Source organism: Condylura cristata, unplaced genomic scaffold (assembly GCF_000260355.1).
Source record: "Condylura cristata isolate star-nosed mole 26May11 unplaced genomic scaffold, ConCri1.0 scaffold00024, whole genome shotgun sequence".
In the NCBI taxonomy this organism is placed as follows: Eukaryota; Metazoa; Chordata; class Mammalia; order Eulipotyphla; family Talpidae; genus Condylura; species Condylura cristata.
Genome location: NW_004567125.1, coordinates 30,314,684 through 30,333,542, shown reverse-complemented (window position 1 = coordinate 30,333,542; position 18,859 = coordinate 30,314,684). Strand labels below are relative to the sequence as shown.

Here is an 18,859-nt window from a genome sequence, read left to right as displayed (position 1 = left end):
CCCATCCTCCCACCCCATCATCCCGTTGTCACATCTCTTCTACCCCCATCAGCACGTGATCCTCCCTTGCCCCTTCAATAACCCAGTCGTCCCTCTCCCCGGCCAGGCCACAGCACAGATGGAGGGCCGGCTGCAGGAGTTTCTCACAGCCTTCGAACCTGGTGACCGGTTGGCTCTGGCTGATGGTGTCCTGGGCTTCATCCACCACCAGATCATCGAGCTGGCCCGAGACTGCCTGGCCAAGTCTGGAGAGGCGCTTGTCACCTCCCGCTACTTCCTAGAGATGCAGGATAAGCTAGAGCGGCTGCTGCAGGATGTACGTGGTGGGGTCTCAGGTCTGAGTCCCTGGGTGGGGTAAGGCCAGCCGCCTGTGGGTGACCTCTCACCTCTCCAACCACAGGCCCATGAGCGCTCGGACAGTGAGGAGGTGGGCTTCATCATCCAGCTGGTCCGGAAGCTGCTGATAATTATCTCACGGCCAGCGAGGCTCCTCGAGTGCCTGGTGAGGCTTCTTAGACACAGTGGTCCTGGGCTAGCAGAGCTGAGACCATGCCCTGATAGTCCTGCCAACATATAAACAGCCATTCCCATTGTATAGGGCAGTGGGAGGAACATGGGGTGCCTTCCAGCTTGAGGGGGGCTTCCCGAAAGCATGTCCAAGAACTGAGACCTCAGGACAAGTTGGAAGCACCCGTGAGAGTGCTCTAGATGGGGGCACGGCTTGTGCATAGGCCCAGAGGTGGACCCAGCCCCGCTGACTCTCTCCTCTGTGCCCCCAGGAGTTTGACCCTGAGGAGTTTTATCACCTGCTGGAGGCTGCTGAGGGCCAGGCTCGTGAGGGACAGGGCATCAAGACGGACCTGCCGCAGTACATCATTGGGCAGCTGGGCCTGGCTAAGGACCCCCTTGAGGGTGAGCTGGGGGCAGGAATGACTTGGAAAGAGAAAATCAAGGGGAGACTAGGTGGAGCCAGGATCCACACCCAGGTGTGCGTAACTCTGGGGCCACCTTGCTGTCTTTTGCCTCTGTCTCCTGGCCTTTGGCCACCTACAGGGCTCGGTCGGGGGAAACTGCCCAGGATTCTGGGGTCAGCACGCCATGAGCGGGCTCCCTGACTTAGCAGGCTTGGGGACAGTGTTAGCATAGGCAGGGCAGCAGGGGGCCACTGCTGGCAGAGACCTTCACATCTTCCTGCGGGTTCACAAATGACTTTCCCAGTTTTATCTGATGGTGACCCGGGGACTTGGCATCAGACAGAGTGGCTCTTGGGCAGGATCAAGCTAGTCAAAAACTCATGCGTGAGAACCAGAATAGGCACGCGGGGAACATTGAACTTGGACTTGGTCCAAGTGGGAGTAGTCGGGCAGGGCCTGCGGAGGAGGTAGAGGCCGGGAGGATGGAGCAGTGACCAGGAACAGATCTCAGGGAGAAAAAGGGTAAAGCCAGTTGTGAAGTGGATGGGAAGAGCCAAGCAAAACCCCTGAGGTGGGAAGAGCAGCAAGGCGGGGGAGGGGCTGAGGAGTTCAGAAAGGAGGACTGGGAGACCGGTAGGGGCTAGAAGGGAGCCGATGGTGGCCAGTGCTACTGAGCCCTCATTGTGGAGCCATTGCTCCCCTTTAAAGCTCTAGAAACAGGCTTGGGCAAATGAGCTGGAGCAGCGAGTGTGGCTCAGACCCCGTGCGTCTAAAGCCAGACTACTGTGGACTGGCCATGTGGCCACCACCTCTATCTTTATTTTTTTTAAGATTTATTTATTTATGCATACAAGAACTGGGGTACAGGCCAGAGGTGCAGGGGGTGAGAGGAGTCCTCACCAGAGACTGAGTGGGAAGCAGAACAGACAGATCAAATGAAACACATTGCTGAGGGGAGACAGGAGGTTTGCTGCTCCACGCGGTCACCTCTCTGGCTGGGATCGAACTCGTGCTGCAGCGACCTTGGCCGTGGATAGCTTCCTAGTGCTGCGCTCTAACCTGTTGTGCCACCAGGGAGGGCCCCTCTATCTTTAATAGAGGTTATCATGGAGCTATGGGTTGTCCCTGGGTAAGGGAGGAAACAGGAAGTTGCTAGCAGGTGGTAGTTGAGGTTTGGGGTGGAGTGGGAAGTGTGCGGGGTGGGGGTGAGGGGAGGGAGATCATGCACCTGATACCCAAGGGACCCCCTGAGAGTGGTAAGGGGCTAGATTTGAATGCTAGCCTCCCTCAGCTCTGAGGCTCCGCCACCCCATCCCAGCTTTGCCTATGACCTTGAGTCTCTGTCTTCATTGCCACCAACTGTCTACTCACTGAGGCATCCCTCTGCTGAACACTGGGACTCCTTCCCTGGGCCATGCCCTAAGCTAAGGGTATTAGGTTAGCCTCAGGAAATGTCTCAGTGATGGAGGGATAAGAGCTGGAGACCCCTATTAAGATTCCTCTCTCATCTTGCAGAGATGGTGCCTCTGAGTAATCTTGAAGATGGAGGACAGCCCCCAGCACCGGAGTCTCCTGAGGTGAGCTACAGAGCTTCGAGGCCCCCTGACCTGTCTTTGAGGGGGTTCACCAAGCAGCCATGGAAAGCACTGGGCTTGCCAAGGTTCTGCATATAGTAGGTGCTTAATAAATGCTTGTTGCTGTGGAGGGAAGGTGGGAACAAATGAGACTGTCCTGCTGTGAACGTTGAGCAGGGGAGGACTCTAGGGGCCACTGAAGAGGTGGGGTTTTGGAGGAAGTGTAGGAATTTTCTGGGAGGAGGGCACAGCTTGAGCCAAGACTCAGAAGCTGAAATTGAGAAGTTGGAGGGAGAAAGCAGTGGCAGGCGCCAGGATCAGCAGTTGGGACTTAGGGGCAGGAGGAGCCCAGCAGCACTGAGCCCCTCCTGCCTCCTAGAACCGTGCCCTCATCGGCCCGTCACGGAGGAAGCCATGTGAAAATGACTTCGAGACCATCAAACTTATTAGCAATGGGGCCTATGGGTGAGTCCTTGGGCCCCCTGTAGACTCATTTCTCAGATGCCCACAAGGATGATTTAGACCCAGGCAGCTCCTGAATGTGCAGACAGGGAAACTGAGACCTGCAGAAGGAAGCAGAGACAGTACAGCCTCAGCATGGCCTCAACAATTTGTCCTTGATCCAGTCCCTTACCAGCTCCAGGTGTAGGGATTCCAGGGATTTGGGGGCAGTTGGGGAAGATGATAACCGCGCAATGACAGAATCACGCAGTGAGTATTATTAACGTGCCTCTTTGACAGGTTTGCAAGGGGTAGGGGGCCCTCAGAGCATAAGAGCATCCAGAGGGATTCAGGTGACTCAGTCCAGGTGACTCAGCAACTCAGCATGAAGTATCATGGGTCCAGGGTCTTTATGGCTCAAGGTTTTCTTATCCACGGCTAAGAGATGTTGGGAGCTGGTTTTTGCTTTGTTTGCAAAGCCAGCAGACTCTGCTCTGTATGATTAAAATTCTGCTTATTTCACCTATATTTAAAGTGATAGGGATTTGGTGCTGGCAGGCTTTTGAGCAAGTGGGTGAAAGAGTGAACAATCTAGGGGCTGCTAAATGGGACTGTCTTGGTCCCGTTCATAGAGCACGGGGTCGGGGGGGTGGGGGGGAAGCGGGTAAACCCAGGGTGACTGCTTCTGGAGAGGGCTAGGAAAAGGAGGCAAGTACCTTAGGTAGCGGGCATGTACAGCAAAGGCCAGCGGGTCAGGGCGCAGGCTCAGCCTCAGTGCCCCCTCCCCCCAGGGCTGTCTACCTGGTGCGTCATCGAGAGACACGGCAGCGCTTCGCCATCAAGAAGATCAACAAACAGAACCTGATGCTGCGCAACCAGATCCAGCAGGTGTTCGTGGAGCGGGACATCCTCACCTTTGCCGAGAACCCCTTTGTGGTCAGCATGTTCTGCTCCTTTGAGACCCGGCGCCATCTCTGCATGGTCATGGAGTATGTGGAAGGTGCAGTCCCCAGGGCCTGCGTGCTCCCCGTGACAGCAGCTCACCATCCACCCAGAAGGAAGCCCCCTCTTAGATGTGCCCTGTCCTCCCTGGGGCTCCAACCTGCCCTCAGGAACCTCGGGAACCCTGGTCCAAAATGGGGCCTATGCAGGGGAGGGGCAGGGAATATACATCTGGGAGGTACCAATGGTGTGGGGGGGCAGTGTGGGGAGCAGGGAGGAACACAGGGGAGGGAGCTCAAGGGAGGGCACCCAGGAGCTGCCGCCCTGCCAGAGGGAAGTGAACGCAAGGGGAAGTGAGCACCAGCTGCTGGCCTGCTTCCCAGCCTGACTCGGCCAGGGCCAGACTGGTGACACTGCACCAGGCGGGGAAGAGGGAGCAGATACCAAGCACAGCTACAGAGCCCCAGACTGTGAGAGTGCCCCCCACCCACCCACAGGCGGCGACTGTGCCACTCTGCTGAAGAACATGGGCCCACTGCCCGTGGACATGGCCCGCATGTACTTCGCTGAGACGGTGCTGGCGCTCGAGTACCTGCACAACTACGGCATTGTTCATCGTGATCTGAAGCCTGACAAGTGAGCCGGTGGGAGAGATGGGGTGGGCGCGTGGGGGACAGGGCTTGGGAAGGCTGGGACTGGGCCTGGAGAGTGGGTTGCCAGTGGGGCGAGGGGGCTGGGTCCGGGCCTCTGGTTAGGGCAGTGCCAGGGCAGAGGACCTCTGGGTAGGGTCCGAGGCTGTTCTGCTGGCATCGTGGGGCCCCTCCCTGATGGCAGGAAGGCAGGAACATGCACCTGGTGTGCGCGCCTGGTGTGCAGAAGGCAGGGACGTGGTGGCACTTGCCTGGTCCAGACACTGCATCTGTGGGGCTGCCGCATGAGGGGAGGGTGTGTGCACTTAGGGCAGGAGACATGCCAGGCGCCCTCTGCGGACAGGGGTAGGGACTTGCACGTTACAGTACTTGATATGTGAGGAAATGGCCTAGGCATTTCTGGAGCTTCTGCAACAAGTGTTAGAGCAGGGAAAACAAGGAATAGGGAGCCTTGGGCGGTTTATTTTATCCCAGCATCCAGCAAGCATCTACTTCGTTTCTAGTCCTCCATGGGTGCCTGGGAGACACGTGTATGAGTAATTCCTTGCATCGTACAACCCCACATACTTTTCAAAGTGCTCTGCCCTGTGTTCATTGAGCACCTGCTGTATACAGGTGAAAGTGAGTGTGTGCGCTCTCTCTCTCTCTCTCTTTTTTTTTAATGCATACAAGAGGTGTGGATGTCTCCCCAGAGACAGAGTAGGGAGCACAACCAGCAGATTGATTGAAATACTGCTGAGGGGAGCAGCGGGCGAGACAGGAGAGTTCTGCCGTGCCGTGTGGGTCAGCTCCCTGCTGGAGTCGAACTCATGCTGCAGTGGCTGCGGACAGCTTCATAGTTCTGAGACTTAACCCCTTGAGTCACCAGGGAGGCCCTTGTTGAGTTCTCTCTTGAAAGAAGGCAGGGACTGCACGTTAATTAGTTATTTGCCTCTTGGAGGTACAAACATAAGCATCAGGGCCCTGTGTGTTTTGGCATCTTGTAGGTTGCTCGAAAGTTATTAGCCAAAGCAAATATCTGTTTGGCACCTGAGCCTGTGCTTCGTGCCTGAAAGAGCCCAGGCAGCAATATGGCTGCCTCCTCACACACTGATGAGCCTTTTGGATGTGGAACGCATGGTTTTTATACAGTGTGTATGTATTTGGCACCAACTGAATATAAAGTGATCAGAGCAACAGTTACTAGGTGACGACTGTGGCCAAGACCAGAATGCTTAATTGCCTTCTTACAGTTTTTGTTCTGAGGTGCGCATGCACCTTACCATGCATCAGGCAAGGGTCCTTCTCTCAGATGAAGGCATTTGCTGTGTGGAGGTGTGGGCATAATTGTTAAGTGTGCTGCCTGTTTTCAGGGCATCTTGTATTTTGTAAGTGGCATAGGAAGCAACGCAGATGTGTCTCTGGTACCGCTATCTGCCTGGGCCTGTGCCCAATGCACTGAGGATGCTCTGTGCCCAGCTGACCTCTTTGCAGTCATGCTGGGGCAGGGTGGGGCTTTCCACGGGTCTTGGGCCAGACCCCAGGCAGGACCTGCCCCTTCCCAGCTCAGGACCCACATGTGCAAGGTGGGCAGGAGAGCTGCCTGTCTCAGAGGCCTCAGAGGATGCTGGGCACACACAGTAGAAAGGAAATATCTTTCCTTTCATTTTGGAAATTTTCAGGTACACCCCGCACACGCCATGAGGAGGTGCGTTCACCTCTTCAGACTGCTGTGGCCAAACAGCAGAGACTGGGGTGTGAACAGCAGAAATGTTTTCTCTCAGAGTCTGGAGGCCAGAAGTCCAAGGTCAAGTGTCGCCAGGGCCGTGCTCCTTCCTACGGCACCCGGGAAGTCCGTTCTGGGCCTCTTCTTGCTCACGGTAGCTCCTCGGCTGTGCATGTAACTCCAGTCCTCACCACACCACCTCCCTGTGCATCTGTGTCCAGATTTCCCCTTTTATTAAGGACGCCAGTCATGTCAGGTCAAAGCCACCCTCTCTTCAGCTGGCCTCATCCGACTGATTACATCTCCAGAGAAGGCCCCACTCATAGTTGTTAGTGTTGAGGACGTCAGTCTCTGAATTTGGGATATATAACTGAGCCCATACCAGGAGGACACCATGCTCAAAACCTGCAGCTACCAACACTCAGCCAGCCCCATCTCCTCCCTTCTGTCTCAGTCCAGCTCCCCCCAGGTGATTCCAAGCAAAGCCCAGGCATCGCATCATTCTAAGAAAGGAAAAATTTAAGTCATGAGTAGAGTTAGTAATTAAGAAACGGACCTTCTCGAGACAGGAGCTCGGGAGGCACAGATCGTCGTGGCGGGGCCTGCCCGGACTGCCGAGGCCTGGGTTTCAGGTGTTGTCTGCACCTGGCTGCTACACCAGAGGGTGTTGCCCACAGCTGCGTCCTGCTGGCTGCTCAAGAACTGTCCTTTCATTCTAAAGACAGTGGGTACTATTGTAGACTAGCGCAGAGTGATTTCTTCATACAGTCAAGATACACATAAGTGTCAATAATCGGTTCATCAAGCAACTTGGCTATACACGGTGAATTCCCCAGAAATTTATTTTCAAGGCTATAGCCATAGGCATTTGTGGCTTCAAAAAGTTGGTGTGTATGTTTCTAGGGACTTAACAAGGCATCTGCAGACTTAGGCTCACAGAAAAAGTAGAGTGCAGCTTAGGAGATTGCAGGGGCCTCCCGGTGGCACATGGGTTAGAGTCTCAGCCCTGTCAAGCTGTCCTCGGCCATCGCAGCATGAGTTCAACCCTCCGTGGCACGGCAGACCTCTCCTGGCCCATCCGCTGCTCCCCTCAGCAGTGTATTTCAGTGGATCTGCCTGTTCTGCTCCCCACTCTGTCGCAGGTGAATCCTCTCACCCCCTGCACCTCTGGCCTACACCACAGTTCTTATATGCATAAATAAATAAAATCTTTAAAAAATATGGTTGCACGCAGAAATATTTCTGTATACAACATGTGCTAAAGGCATGTTCACTTTTCATCGGGATAGAAACAATAGGTACTTACACAGAGTACAGTTCATTAAAATAATGTACAAAAAGTATATAGTGGACACACCCGCTCCACTAGGCATTTGGGAGGTGTTTTAATGCACAGTGGAAAGATGCCAGGATTCTCAGAGGATTAATTTTTGCACAGCAATATATACAGTCGGTACTCAGTAACACCAGCTGTTGCTTCAGTAACATGGCTGTGTATGGGAAGTACTTGCAGGAAAAGCTGGGGGCACCCCAGATGGAGCCATAGTCTGGTGTGGGGATAGTGTGAACGCTGGGCACCTCAGGGGTACCTCTCCCTGCCCTAAGCACCCCAACCCCACCTGCCTGCCCACAGCCTGCTCATCACCTCGCTTGGCCACATCAAGCTGACCGACTTTGGGCTGTCTAAGATCGGGCTCATGAGCATGGCCACCAACCTGTATGAGGGGCACATCGAGAAGGACACGCGGGAGTTTATAGACAAGCAGGTGGGTAGGGCAGTTGAGGGTGTGGGGTGCCCCTCTATCTGAATCTTGCTCCCAAGACACAAGGAGGTCTGGCAGCCAAAAGCAGAAAGTGAACAGCCCCCATAATTCTGCCCACCCCTTCTTCTGGGCCTGGCCTCTGCCTCCCCACCTCCCCCAGGCAGGGAGTCATTCTGTTTCCCTGTTGCCCTGGGCACAGGTGTGCGGGACGCCAGAGTACATTGCACCCGAGGTGATCTTCCGCCAGGGCTATGGGAAGCCAGTGGACTGGTGGGCCATGGGCGTGGTCCTCTACGAGTTTCTGGTGGGCTGTGTGCCATTTTTTGGAGATACCCCCGAGGAACTCTTTGGCCAAGTGGTCAGTGGTGAGTCCTGTCCCACCCCCTCCCCCGCAGTGGCCCGAGATTCCAGTCTCAGCCCTGCTGGGGGGACCTGTGCAGGGCGGGGAGCAACCTGAGAGGTGCTTGGGCCGAACTTGCCGAGCCCTGGAGAGGGGCAGGCAGACAGCCCTGTGGCGCTCACTGTCCGGCCGGCAGGACTAACAGTAAGTGGGTTACATACGCGCCAAATGGGCACATCTAAGGCAAAAGCGCCAGCCGAGAAGTGTCAGAAAAGGGGGAGGGGGCCCGGTGCCATATGGAGGGTGCGGCATGAAATAGGGGATTAGGGAGGCCTCCCTGAGGTGATGGTGGGGAAGGCCCTGAAGGGGGAGGGAGCCCCAGAGCTGGGAGAGGGGAAAGTGTTCTGGGCAGGGGCGCAGCCACGCAGAGGCGGTAAGGTAAACAGCCTGGTCGGGTGACAGGCGGCTTCGGGAGCTTCGGGAGGGGCTGTCCTGCCCTGCCACCCTCTCACCCCTCCCCACATTTTAGATGAGATCATGTGGCCAGAGGGAGACGATGCTCTTCCAGCCGACGCACAGGACCTCATCACCAGGCTCCTGCGGCAAAGCCCACTGGACCGTCTGGGCACTGGTATGTGGGTGTGGGTGGGACGGGCTGAGGTGAACAAGACTCCGATTGGGAGGCGCCTTGGAGGCAAGGCCCTGTAGATGGGATTCAGAAGGATGCAAGGGACTTCGCCGTTGACCGTTGAGCTCTCCAGGAAGGAAGGAGTGGCAGGGGGCTGGGTCTGATGCACAGAGGGGACGCTGAAGCTGGACGAGCAGAGAGCCTGAGCCTCAGTGTAGCCTCCTGGACCCCAGTGCCCCAGCCTTCCCCGTTGCCTGGTGAGAGGCCGAGGGACCGCTTAAGACCCTCGTTAGGTGGCCGCTGCAGGTCATGTTCATGATGTAGTTGGGCCATAAGAGATGACCAGAGAAAGCAAGACTGGGCAGCAGGTCACTTTCACACCGTCAGTTCTGTTCCATGAAAAGGGCCCGGGAAGGAAGCTGCTCCCGGCCCCTCCTGGGATGGGCTCTCGGAGCCCAGAAAGGGAGAAAGAGGCCTGGGTTTGTTCCCAGCTTCTTTTGCCCCCTCCAGTCTTCCCAGTTCTGTGTTCAGCAAGTTTGGTTCGTAGCTGTCTCAGGAGTCCTGGGAGGTGGGCACCAGAGGCCCAACCCAGGCGTGTCTACAGGTGGTACCCACGAGGTAAAGCAGCACCCCTTCTTCCGGACGCTGGACTGGGCAGGGCTTCTGCGACACAAGGCTGAGTTTGTGCCACAGCTGGAAGCCGAGGATGACACCAGCTATTTCGACAGTGAGTGGAGGTCTTGGGGGCAGGGGGGGGTGCCTAGGGGAGGGAGCAGGCTCTGCTGCCCCAGGAGCCCTCAGGGTGGGGAGGGATGTCTGCGGGCTCTCCACCCTGGAAGTTCCGACTTCCTGAACTCTCCAAGAAGCTGCAGTGTGTCTGCCAGGGACCCTCTTGACTGAGACTTCCTGTGTCGTAGAAACCCCCACCCTGGGGGTGTTTAGAACCAAGGCGCTGAGTGAAACAGAGTCCTGCCAGGGCCGCTCCACAGGTTGAGCCCCCTGAGTATCGGGTCCTGACCAGCACGGAGCCCTGTGTGTCACGTAGGAGGGTGAGGTGCCTCACTCAGCTGGGTGGATGGAGCCCTTAGACATTTTGGCTGGACTCAGACAAGCCTCCCGCTGGCCACTCAGGATTCCAGAAAAGCAATACATACGCTCTTGGTTTCTCCGGAACCTGATCAGAGATTTGGGGCATTAGAGATCCTCTTTGAGCAACTGCTTCCCCTTCTGGAAAATAGGAAACATCCTTTATGTTTAAGATGCCCAATTTTATCTTAATTCTGGGTGAATTCACCCAGCTACAGATTCCAAAACCGAGGCTCAGACACAAGAAGTCGTCCCACCACCATCCCACAGCTTTTAGGGACACAGCTGGGATTAATTCCCAGATACTTGCTCAGCCACCCCAGCCCCTGTGGTCCCCAAATACATCAGTCAGGATCCCACCCCAAGGTCGTCACCCTGGCCGTGTGTCCCACCCCTCCCCCCCACCTGGAGAGCCCTCCCCACATCTCCCACTCACTGTGGGCGGCACATGCCTCTCCCTTCTGCAGCACGCTCGGAACGTTACCGCCACCTTGGCTCCGAGGACGAGGAAACCAACGATGAGGAGTCCTCCACAGAGATCCCACAGTTCTCTTCCTGCTCCCACCGGTTCAGCAAGGTAGGACCCAGGGCCCCAATGCAGCCAGCACTCTGGAAGCATTGTGAGACATTTGCTTTAGGCCTTTGTGGATTTATTTACATGTCTTTAATTGTTAAATACACACAATATAACATATCCCAGTAGCCTTTTTTTTTTAAAGATTTATTGTGCATACAGAACTGGGGTACAGGCCAGAGGTGCAGGGGTGATAAGAGGATTCACCAGAGACAGAATGGGGAGCGGAACAGGCTGACTGATGAAGTACACTGCTCAGGGGAGCAGCGGGCTGGTCAGGAGACGTCTGCCGCGCCATGTGCATCACCTCCTGGGCTGGGAATTGAACTCATGCGGGAGTGGCTTCAGCTTCTCAGTGCTGGGCTTTAATCCGCTGCACCACCAGGGAGGGCCCCCAGTAGCCCTTTTAAAGTGAACAGTAGCATTTAGTACATTCACAGTATTATGCAACCACCACCCCTATCTAGCTCCGGAACATTCCATCACCCCAAAAGAGACCGTGTCCCCATGAGCAGTCACTCACACCCTAGCGCCTGACAGCCACTTGCTGTCAGGAGCTATAGTGAGGACCGGGAGGAAGGCTGGGAACACAGTGAGGTCTCTGGATTTGTCCATTCTGAGCATTTCAGATAAATTATGTGCCCTTTTCATCTGGCTACTCTGACGCAGCAGGATGTTTTTGTGGTTGTTCACATTGTAGCATGCTTCAGGGCTTCTGTTGTGTTCATGGCTGAATAATATTCTGTGTGTATTGACCACATCCTATTTATCCTTTACTGGCTGATGGACACTTGGGTGGTTTCCACTTTGGGTGATGGTGAACAGAGCTGTGGTGCAGGTCTCACAAGCTTTAATGTACATTTGTTCATAATTAAAACCTGCACCCCTGGTCAGCTGTATAAAGTCCCAGCTGTGGTCCCTTTGTAGCTTGGCCCCTCTAAAACTCCATCTGTACCATGCACTGGAGACAGTGTCTGCATAGACGGGGTAAGGGTGGAAGGAAGTGACTCACAAGGATGCGTCAGGCCTTTAGGAAGCCTCAGCTAAGCCTGCGCTCTCCACTGCTGTGACTGTTATTTTTTATTGCTTCCCAGGTCTACAGCAGCTCCGAGTTCTTGGCTGTCCAACCTACCCCAACCTTTGCTGAAAGGAGCTATAGTGAGGACCGGGAGGAAGGCTGGGAACACAGTGAGGTGGATTATGGCCGCCGGATGAGCACTGAGATCAGGTAGGTGCACTGGGAATGTGAGCAGATCCGGCTCCCAGCGCTGCTAGGAGATGGAGCCACAAAAGCTGCTGTTGGAGTCACTTCCTAGGGCCCAGTTGAAAAGGCTCAGACATGTCGGGCAGCCTGACACACCCCTAATCGCCTGGCCCTAGCCGCGCTGTCTTGGGCTTTGTGTTCTGACAGAAGCAGTCACACACTGTATGCTGTCAGGCTTTTGCTTGCACTATATCCTCTTCACAGAGCGCCTTTACTGATGAACTCCTGTTCATCCTTAAAGTCCAGACTTCACAGCAATAATGTCTGCTAGAAGATCGGGGCTAGCATGTGAGTTTTAAAAGAGGAATAGGAGCTACTTTGGCAAATATGGAGAACAGTGCAGCAGAGGGAAGTGTTTTCTGATTGCCTCAGACTCCAGACCAAGGGTTCAGGCGTGACCGTGAGGGCGGACCTTAGGGCCAGGGCTCCTCGAGGGTTACGTGGGCTCTTCCCTGCTGCAGGCTCAGGCCCTGTGCCTCTTCTGGCTCCTCTTGCCACTCGTCCTCATCCCAGCCTGAGCGGGGTCCCAGCCCATCTCTCTTGAACACCATCAGCTTGGACACGATGCCCAAGTTTGCCTTTTCATCAGAGGATGAGGCGGCCCCTTTGGACTCCAAGAAGCCCATCTTCATTCTGGGGGAGCCTGATCCACCCCCAGCAGCTACCCCAGGAGTGCCCAAGTCCTCAACCCTTTCTGGTAAGTGGGTCTAGAGTAGGAGGGAGGTAGTATCTTGGAAAGCTTCCCCGAAGAGGAACAGTTTGCAGTGGTTTTCAGGGATGGATATTTGTTCTTCAGAGAGACCACTCACTTGTCTAAGAAAGAATATAAGATAGGAGAGGTCTCTTTTATGGGAGAGGAGTGGGGAATGGGGTCAAAAATGGTTGGGGGAGGGAAGTGCACTGGACTATGGGATGGCACTTGGGTGACTTGGTGATGGGAAACGCACGGGGATTACAACTGAGATGGAAAAAAATGTACAAAATGATTAGAATGAAAGCCGTACATTTTGGAAAAAAAAAAAAAAAGATGGGAGAGGTCTCAAGGCTTCCACTTAGCCCCCCAGAAGTCTACAGTCCAAGGGTGAGAGCCCCTTTTCTTAAGATCAGGATGAGACTAGAAGAGAGGTAGGGTTGGGGAGATCTACGAAGGGGATGCAGGGGTCATACTGGGGCTGGAGGAAGGCTTCCTGGAGGATAGGATTTGAAGAGTGGAGTTTCTCATGTAGAGCCATGTAGGAAGGATACATGGGCAGAGGGAAATACCCAGTAAAGGCCGGGAGACTGGACTGTGTACATGCCAAACAGGGAGAGGGGCTCAAGCCCCCTGAGATGAGGGCCAGACTGACCCCCTCCCCCAACCACCCCCCAGCTGATACAGCTGCCCTCAGTCACGCACGGCTACGAAGCAACAGCACAGGGGCCCGACACTCCACGCCACGGGTTCTGGAAGCTGGCCGGGGCCGCCGCCTTGGGGGCCCCAGAGACCCAGGCCCTGAGAAGTCCAGAGCCTCTGCCACTGGGGGCCGCGTGCCCAAGTCAGCCTCGGTGTCTGCCCTGTCGCTCATCATCACAGCAGGTAACACGCCCAGCTCGCTAGATGGTGACCGATGGGGTGGGGGCTACTTTGGCCAGGGGGACAGGAGCTAGGTGGGAGGTGACCCGTCCTGGTTGGTGATCTTGGAGCTGAGCTGAAGTTGGAGGGGAGAGGAAGGAGCTGGCCACACGGAAGCTAGGGGATGGCGTTCCTGACAGGCCTCTGCATATACAGAGGCGAGGTGGGGGCACGCGTGGGGTGCTGGAGCGGCAACAGAGCTGCCGGTTTAGCACGGTGGGAGGGGAAGGTACCCTAAGGGGGGGGCCCCTCCAGAAAATGACCCCCTTCCTGATCCTGGTCTGTACAGATGATGGCAGCGGTGGCCCCCTCATGAGCCCCCTGTCCCCACGTTCACTGTCCTCGAACCCATCATCTCGAGATTCTTCTCCAAGTCGAGACCCGTCCCCAGTGTGTGGCAGCCTGCGGCCCCCCATTGTCATCCACAGCTCAGGCAAGAAGTATGGCTTCAGCCTGCGGGCAATCCGCGTCTACATGGGTGACAGCGATGTCTATACTGTGCACCACGTGGTCTGGGTAAGCTGGCCAGGCAGAAGCAGGGAGCACTAGGGTGGGTGCCAGGATGCCTAGGGTGGCATGGGAGGTGCCTAAGACGAGTACAGGGAGTGCTCGGAGTTGGTGCAGAGAACACTTGGGGTGACGTGAACAAGAGCCGCAGGCTCAAGTGCACCGCCACCCTGCTCAGCGCCTTCCTCCAGAGCTACATTTTCTGGCTTGAAAAGTGAGTGTTTGTTGCCTTTGAGGTTTCAGGGGAATAAAACCCTTTGAGGGGTGGGAGCTGGTGCCACGTAAGTCTTCACATCATTGTAGGTTGTGAGGAACAGAGACCCTAAGTGGGCATGAAGCTCCTGGGCCTGTCCCTCTCCACCGGTCACTCTGTACAGTCCCCAAGACCAGGGAAGCCGAGACTGCATGAGAGGCAGCAGCCTGCCAGCGTCCCACAGCTCCCCGCTGTGGGGCCCACACCACTGACTCTACCATCCATCCCCCACCCCCACCCCAGAGTGTGGAAGAGGGAAGCCCTGCCCAGGAGGCGGGCCTGCGAGCGGGGGACCTCATCACTCACATCAATGGGGAGTCCGTCCTGGGGCTGGTGCACATGGACGTGGTTGAGCTGCTACTGAAGGTATAATCCCCACTGCCTCCTCGGACTTCCAAGACCCCCACTCCTGACCACCCTTAGGGACCCCAGATCGCCCCACAGTCCCCACCCTTGGGATTGCTCTGTAACCCCCAACTCCTGCCCCCTGGCTTCAGCTCCTGACTCTCCAGATTCTCCCCTCCCTTCACCCAGGGTCTGCTTCCTTCCTCTGCTCCTAATGTTGCCTTGTGCAGTCATTCATCAAGGAAGCTACCCCCACCACCCATGTGGCCATTCTGATCCTCCCTTTGGCCCCCATGCATCTGGCCCCCTACCCCCCCCCCAATCTGGCAGATGTGGGGGGCTGTGTCATGGTGTGGGAGTCAGGCCACGGGTAAACTCTGGCCCTCCCTGCCACAGAGCGGCAACAAGATTGCTCTGCGGACCACTGCCCTGGAGAACACATCCATCAAGGTGGGCCCCGCCCGGAAGAATGTGGCCAAGGGCCGCATGGCACGCAGAAGCAAGAGGAGTCGCAGGAGGGAGACGCAGGACCGGTGAGCTGATCTGAGCTGACTGCCAGCCCCTGGAAGTGCTGATGGTGGTGGCCGCCACTGGGTTGGGGGAGGGTGCAGGGATCCCAAGCACTTGGGCTTGTCACCCCCAGGCGCAAGTCCCTCTTCAAGAAGATCTCCAAACAGTCGTCAGTGCTGCACACCAGCCGCAGCTTCTCCTCTGGCCTCCACCACTCCCTGTCATCCAGTGAGAGTCTGCCCGGCTCACCCACCCACAGCCTCTCCCCCAGCCCCACCACACCGTGCCGCAGCCCAGCGCCTGATGCCCCTGCAGGTGGGTGTACCCTGGGACCACCCAGGCAGGAAGGGGTCCCAGAAGGGAGCGGGCAGCGGGCAGCATTTAGAAGATGGAGTGGCATAGCATAGGAAGCGAGATGAGTGGCAGCCCAGTGGGGAGTCGGAAACGGGTGCAGCAGCAGAGAGAAGGGTGGGCCCAGCCGGGATGACATTACCAACCACGGGGCTAAACAGGACGCATGTAAGGATCACGCTGAAGAGGTGGGCCTAAATTGGGGGACATTAGGGAGCCACAGAGGATCTGTGAGTCAGCAAAGGGTATAGTGTACATGTCGGAAAAATTGTTCCGGGCAGGGAAGCATGGTGATTGACCCAGTCCTGAGGGTTCAGCCACAGTTAGCTCCAAGCCCAGTGGGTTAGCAGGCTAGCACAGCAGAGGGGAGGCAGGAAAGTCCTGCTGGAGGACTCCAGGGCCACCCCTCCAGGAAGTCCTTTGTATTCTCTGGGCACTGCAACTGCTGTCACTTCTTCTGGCCCACCCTAACCTCATGGGCTACAGGGTGTCTGTGCCATTTTTCTTCTTTGGACCAGCCTGGGGGTGGGGAGCAAGGCTAGAAAGCATAGTTTGGGGGACAGCCCATTAGATGAACAGTGAATGGTGAGGGTGTCATGTGGCTCAACAATGTGTGGTCCTCATCAAGGGCCCAATGAGGTCCAGTTCATTAAGTGAGATGTGGCTGGATGGGAGCTGGGGCTTTGAAGTATGCGTAGGAGTTAGTGTACCAGATCTAGGCCAAGAGAACAACTTGTGCGAACAAAAGGAGGTGGGAAAAGCCAGGTATGATGGGTGGCCACAGGGAAGGATGTGGGCTTTGTAGGAGCACTGTACCCCAGGGTCTTACATCCAGGCTGGGGTCATAAAGGCCAGTGGCCCTGACCCTTGCCTGTTACCCACAGACAGCGCATCCCCACCCAGTGCATCCCCAAGCTCCAGCAGTCCTGCCTCTCCTGCCACCGCCAGCCACACCCGCCCTAGCTCCCTGCATGGCCTGGCTGCCAAACTCGGGCCACCCCGCCCCAAGACCGGCCGCCGCAAGTCTACCAGCAGTATCCCGCCCTCCCCGCTGGCCTGCCCACCCGTGTCTGCGCCCCCACCCCGCTCACCTTCACCCCTGCCTGGTCACCCACCTGCCCCTGCCCGGTCCCCACGGTTGCGCCGGGGCCAGTCAGCTGACAAGCTGGGTACAGGTGAGCGGCTGGACGGGGAACCAGGACGCCGTGGCCGTGGCCCAGACTCAGAGCTCGTGGTCATGCGGCGGTTGCATCTGTCTGAGCGCCGAGACTCCTTCAAGAAGCAGGAGGCTGTGCAGGAGGTGAGCTTTGATGAGCCACCTGAGGAGGCCACGGGGCTACCTACCTTGGTGCCACAGATTGCTGTGGAGGGTGCTGAGGCGGTGTCGGGAGCCCTTGGACCTGCTGGAAAAGACTAATCCCTCCCACTTGATCTGCAAGTCACACGTTTTTGTGCAATCGTTTTTCCAAAAAGTGACAATGGAGACATAGCCACCAACCTGTGACACCTGGAAGGCAAGAAGCCATCTTGGTCCTTGCTGGAAGGTGGAGAGAGCACCTCCCTCATGTTCTGGTGCCCTCAGGATCTGAAGGGCAGGAATAGGGGATAAGGGAGGCCTTGTAAATAGCAGCAGATCCCTGCAACTAATTTATTACTTTTTATAAGCGATAGACTGAGCCACCACTATGAAGGTGGCTGCCCAGGTCCTGCCTCATGCACCTGGGACCCCATTTGCAGACATCCTACCCCCTGACCCCCACAACCTGGGTTGAGAAGGAAACACTTTGACAAGTCCCTTGTTTTCTGGTCTTTCTGTATGTTTCGAGTTTTTTGTGTGTTACTTGATCCCATTCCCCACCCATCCGTTCACCTGCCCTTGTCTCGTTTAGCTATGACTTGAAAAGTCCGTAAATGATCCCCTTCCGCCATAAGAGAAAGTAACTCCAATGATGGACTAGAGTCTGAAGGCTGTTTCTTCCCACCATCATAGTCTCCACCCCTAGATCAGCCTTGCTAAAGAGTGCCTGCAGTCTTGTAGGCTTCATCATAGAGAAGTGAGTATGGGAATCAGGGCTTTGATAGATGAATAGGAGTTCACTGGGTCTAGGCAGAAGGGTCACCCACTGCACTGAGGGACACTGATGTCCGAGGAGGTGCAGGCTTCAAGGAGCCATAACTGCCATAACAGGAGAATGTCCATCACAGACAATATTTCACATTTTGAGGATCACAAGGGTGAACCCTGGGTCAGTGTGTGTCTGAAATACCCCCTAGGAGTTCCCTCTTGTGTCAGAATGTCCATGTATGAAATTTGAGTAAGAAAAACAGCTGTCAGGCAGTGAGGCCCAAGTTTGAATCTTGAATTCACTGTGTGGTTCTGGGAAAATGGTTCCCCCACTCTGTGCCTCAGTTTCCTTGTGTTTACAAAACTAACCCCATGACTATTTATTAAGCACCTATTGTGTGCCAAGTGCTTTTATTCGTCGCTTCTCCCTCAGCCAGCCTTGGGAAGGCTGGAAGTGGTCTTATCCCCGTTTTACAGACAAAAAGCTGAGGCCTGGCCAAGGTGGAGACATCCCAGGATGACCTGAGTCGTGCAGCCAGGCCCTGTCTTGAGCATTGTTGCAAGGGAGCTGGATCAGATAAGTCTGGTGTCAGATACAGCTGACTCCAACCGCAGCCCACACCCTCACCCCATGCTGGGTGACCCACTGGGCATGGGCATCTCAGACCTCCATACTCCATAGGGAGGTCAGGCAAGATGGCCGTGCCTTGCATGGTAAGGGCACTTTCCACGCACGGCAGCCACTCTGCATCCATCCAGACACCCACCCAGCCCTGCCTGGTACTGGAGCTAGACCTAGGCTGTGCATGACTTCCATTCCCAAGCTGACTGAATAAAAGCCCACATTTACAAAGAGGAGGTCCACTGTGTCTGAATCTGTGAGGGGTCATGAAAGGGTTAAGGGGGAAGTGGGGTGGGAGTGAGCGACGACACCACCCTCGGCAGTCATTTCAAGTGGGTTTTGAAGGTTGCCTGGGTGTGCACCCGCGAGCTTCCTGCTGCCTTCCCTGCTGTGAGTAGCCCGTCGAGGGCTCTGCCCTCAAAAAGCTTCACCCAGATACCCGTCTGGGCCCCCGACGTCAGTTTAATAATAATAATACAGCCGTCTTCGGGCCCTTCCTGTCTAGTCCTAGCTTTACCCTAAACCCCCTGCACCTGAGCCCGGCCCAGCCTGAGAAGCTGCCGTGCGTGGACGCCAGTCCACTTCCGGAACTGTGCGATCTTCTCGGCCCGGCCAGCCCGTCGGGGAGGATCCGTCTGACTCGGTGGCTCTGGGCTGTTTCCGGAGACGCTCGGCGATCGCGAGGCCCTCCCGCCGCCGCTCTCCCCACCCCG

At 56.1% G+C, this 18,859-nt stretch overlaps 1 protein-coding gene across 2 annotated transcripts in view; it reads left to right on the top strand.

Moving 5' to 3' along the window:
• MAST3 (microtubule associated serine/threonine kinase 3) overlaps positions 1–18,382 on the top strand; it is a 35,516-nt gene extending 17,134 nt beyond the window's left edge. Inside the window, exons 8-28 of one of the 2 annotated variants that reach the window (XM_012729001.1) lie at positions 107–316; positions 401–502; positions 780–912; positions 2,430–2,491; positions 2,868–2,953; positions 3,721–3,929; positions 4,369–4,507; positions 7,860–7,992; positions 8,189–8,354; positions 8,859–8,960; positions 9,562–9,684; positions 10,511–10,620; positions 11,712–11,845; positions 12,343–12,578; positions 13,251–13,457; positions 13,783–14,009; positions 14,497–14,619; positions 14,995–15,131; positions 15,242–15,423; positions 16,344–16,759; positions 18,002–18,382. In XM_012729001.1, the coding sequence (XP_012584455.1) occupies positions 107–316; positions 401–502; positions 780–912; positions 2,430–2,491; positions 2,868–2,953; positions 3,721–3,929; positions 4,369–4,507; positions 7,860–7,992; positions 8,189–8,354; positions 8,859–8,960; positions 9,562–9,684; positions 10,511–10,620; positions 11,712–11,845; positions 12,343–12,578; positions 13,251–13,457; positions 13,783–14,009; positions 14,497–14,619; positions 14,995–15,131; positions 15,242–15,423; positions 16,344–16,759; positions 18,002–18,013 (3,249 nt within the window). In that variant the 3' untranslated portion in view covers positions 18,014–18,382. Of the gene's footprint in view, positions 1–106; positions 317–400; positions 503–779; positions 913–2,429; positions 2,492–2,867; positions 2,954–3,720; positions 3,930–4,368; positions 4,508–7,859; positions 7,993–8,188; positions 8,355–8,858; positions 8,961–9,561; positions 9,685–10,510; positions 10,621–11,711; positions 11,846–12,342; positions 12,579–13,250; positions 13,458–13,782; positions 14,010–14,496; positions 14,620–14,994; positions 15,132–15,241; positions 15,424–16,343 lie in introns of both variants that reach the window. The other variant, XM_004688618.2, reaches the window with a different exon arrangement.
• Positions 18,383–18,859: the final 477 nt, after the last annotated feature.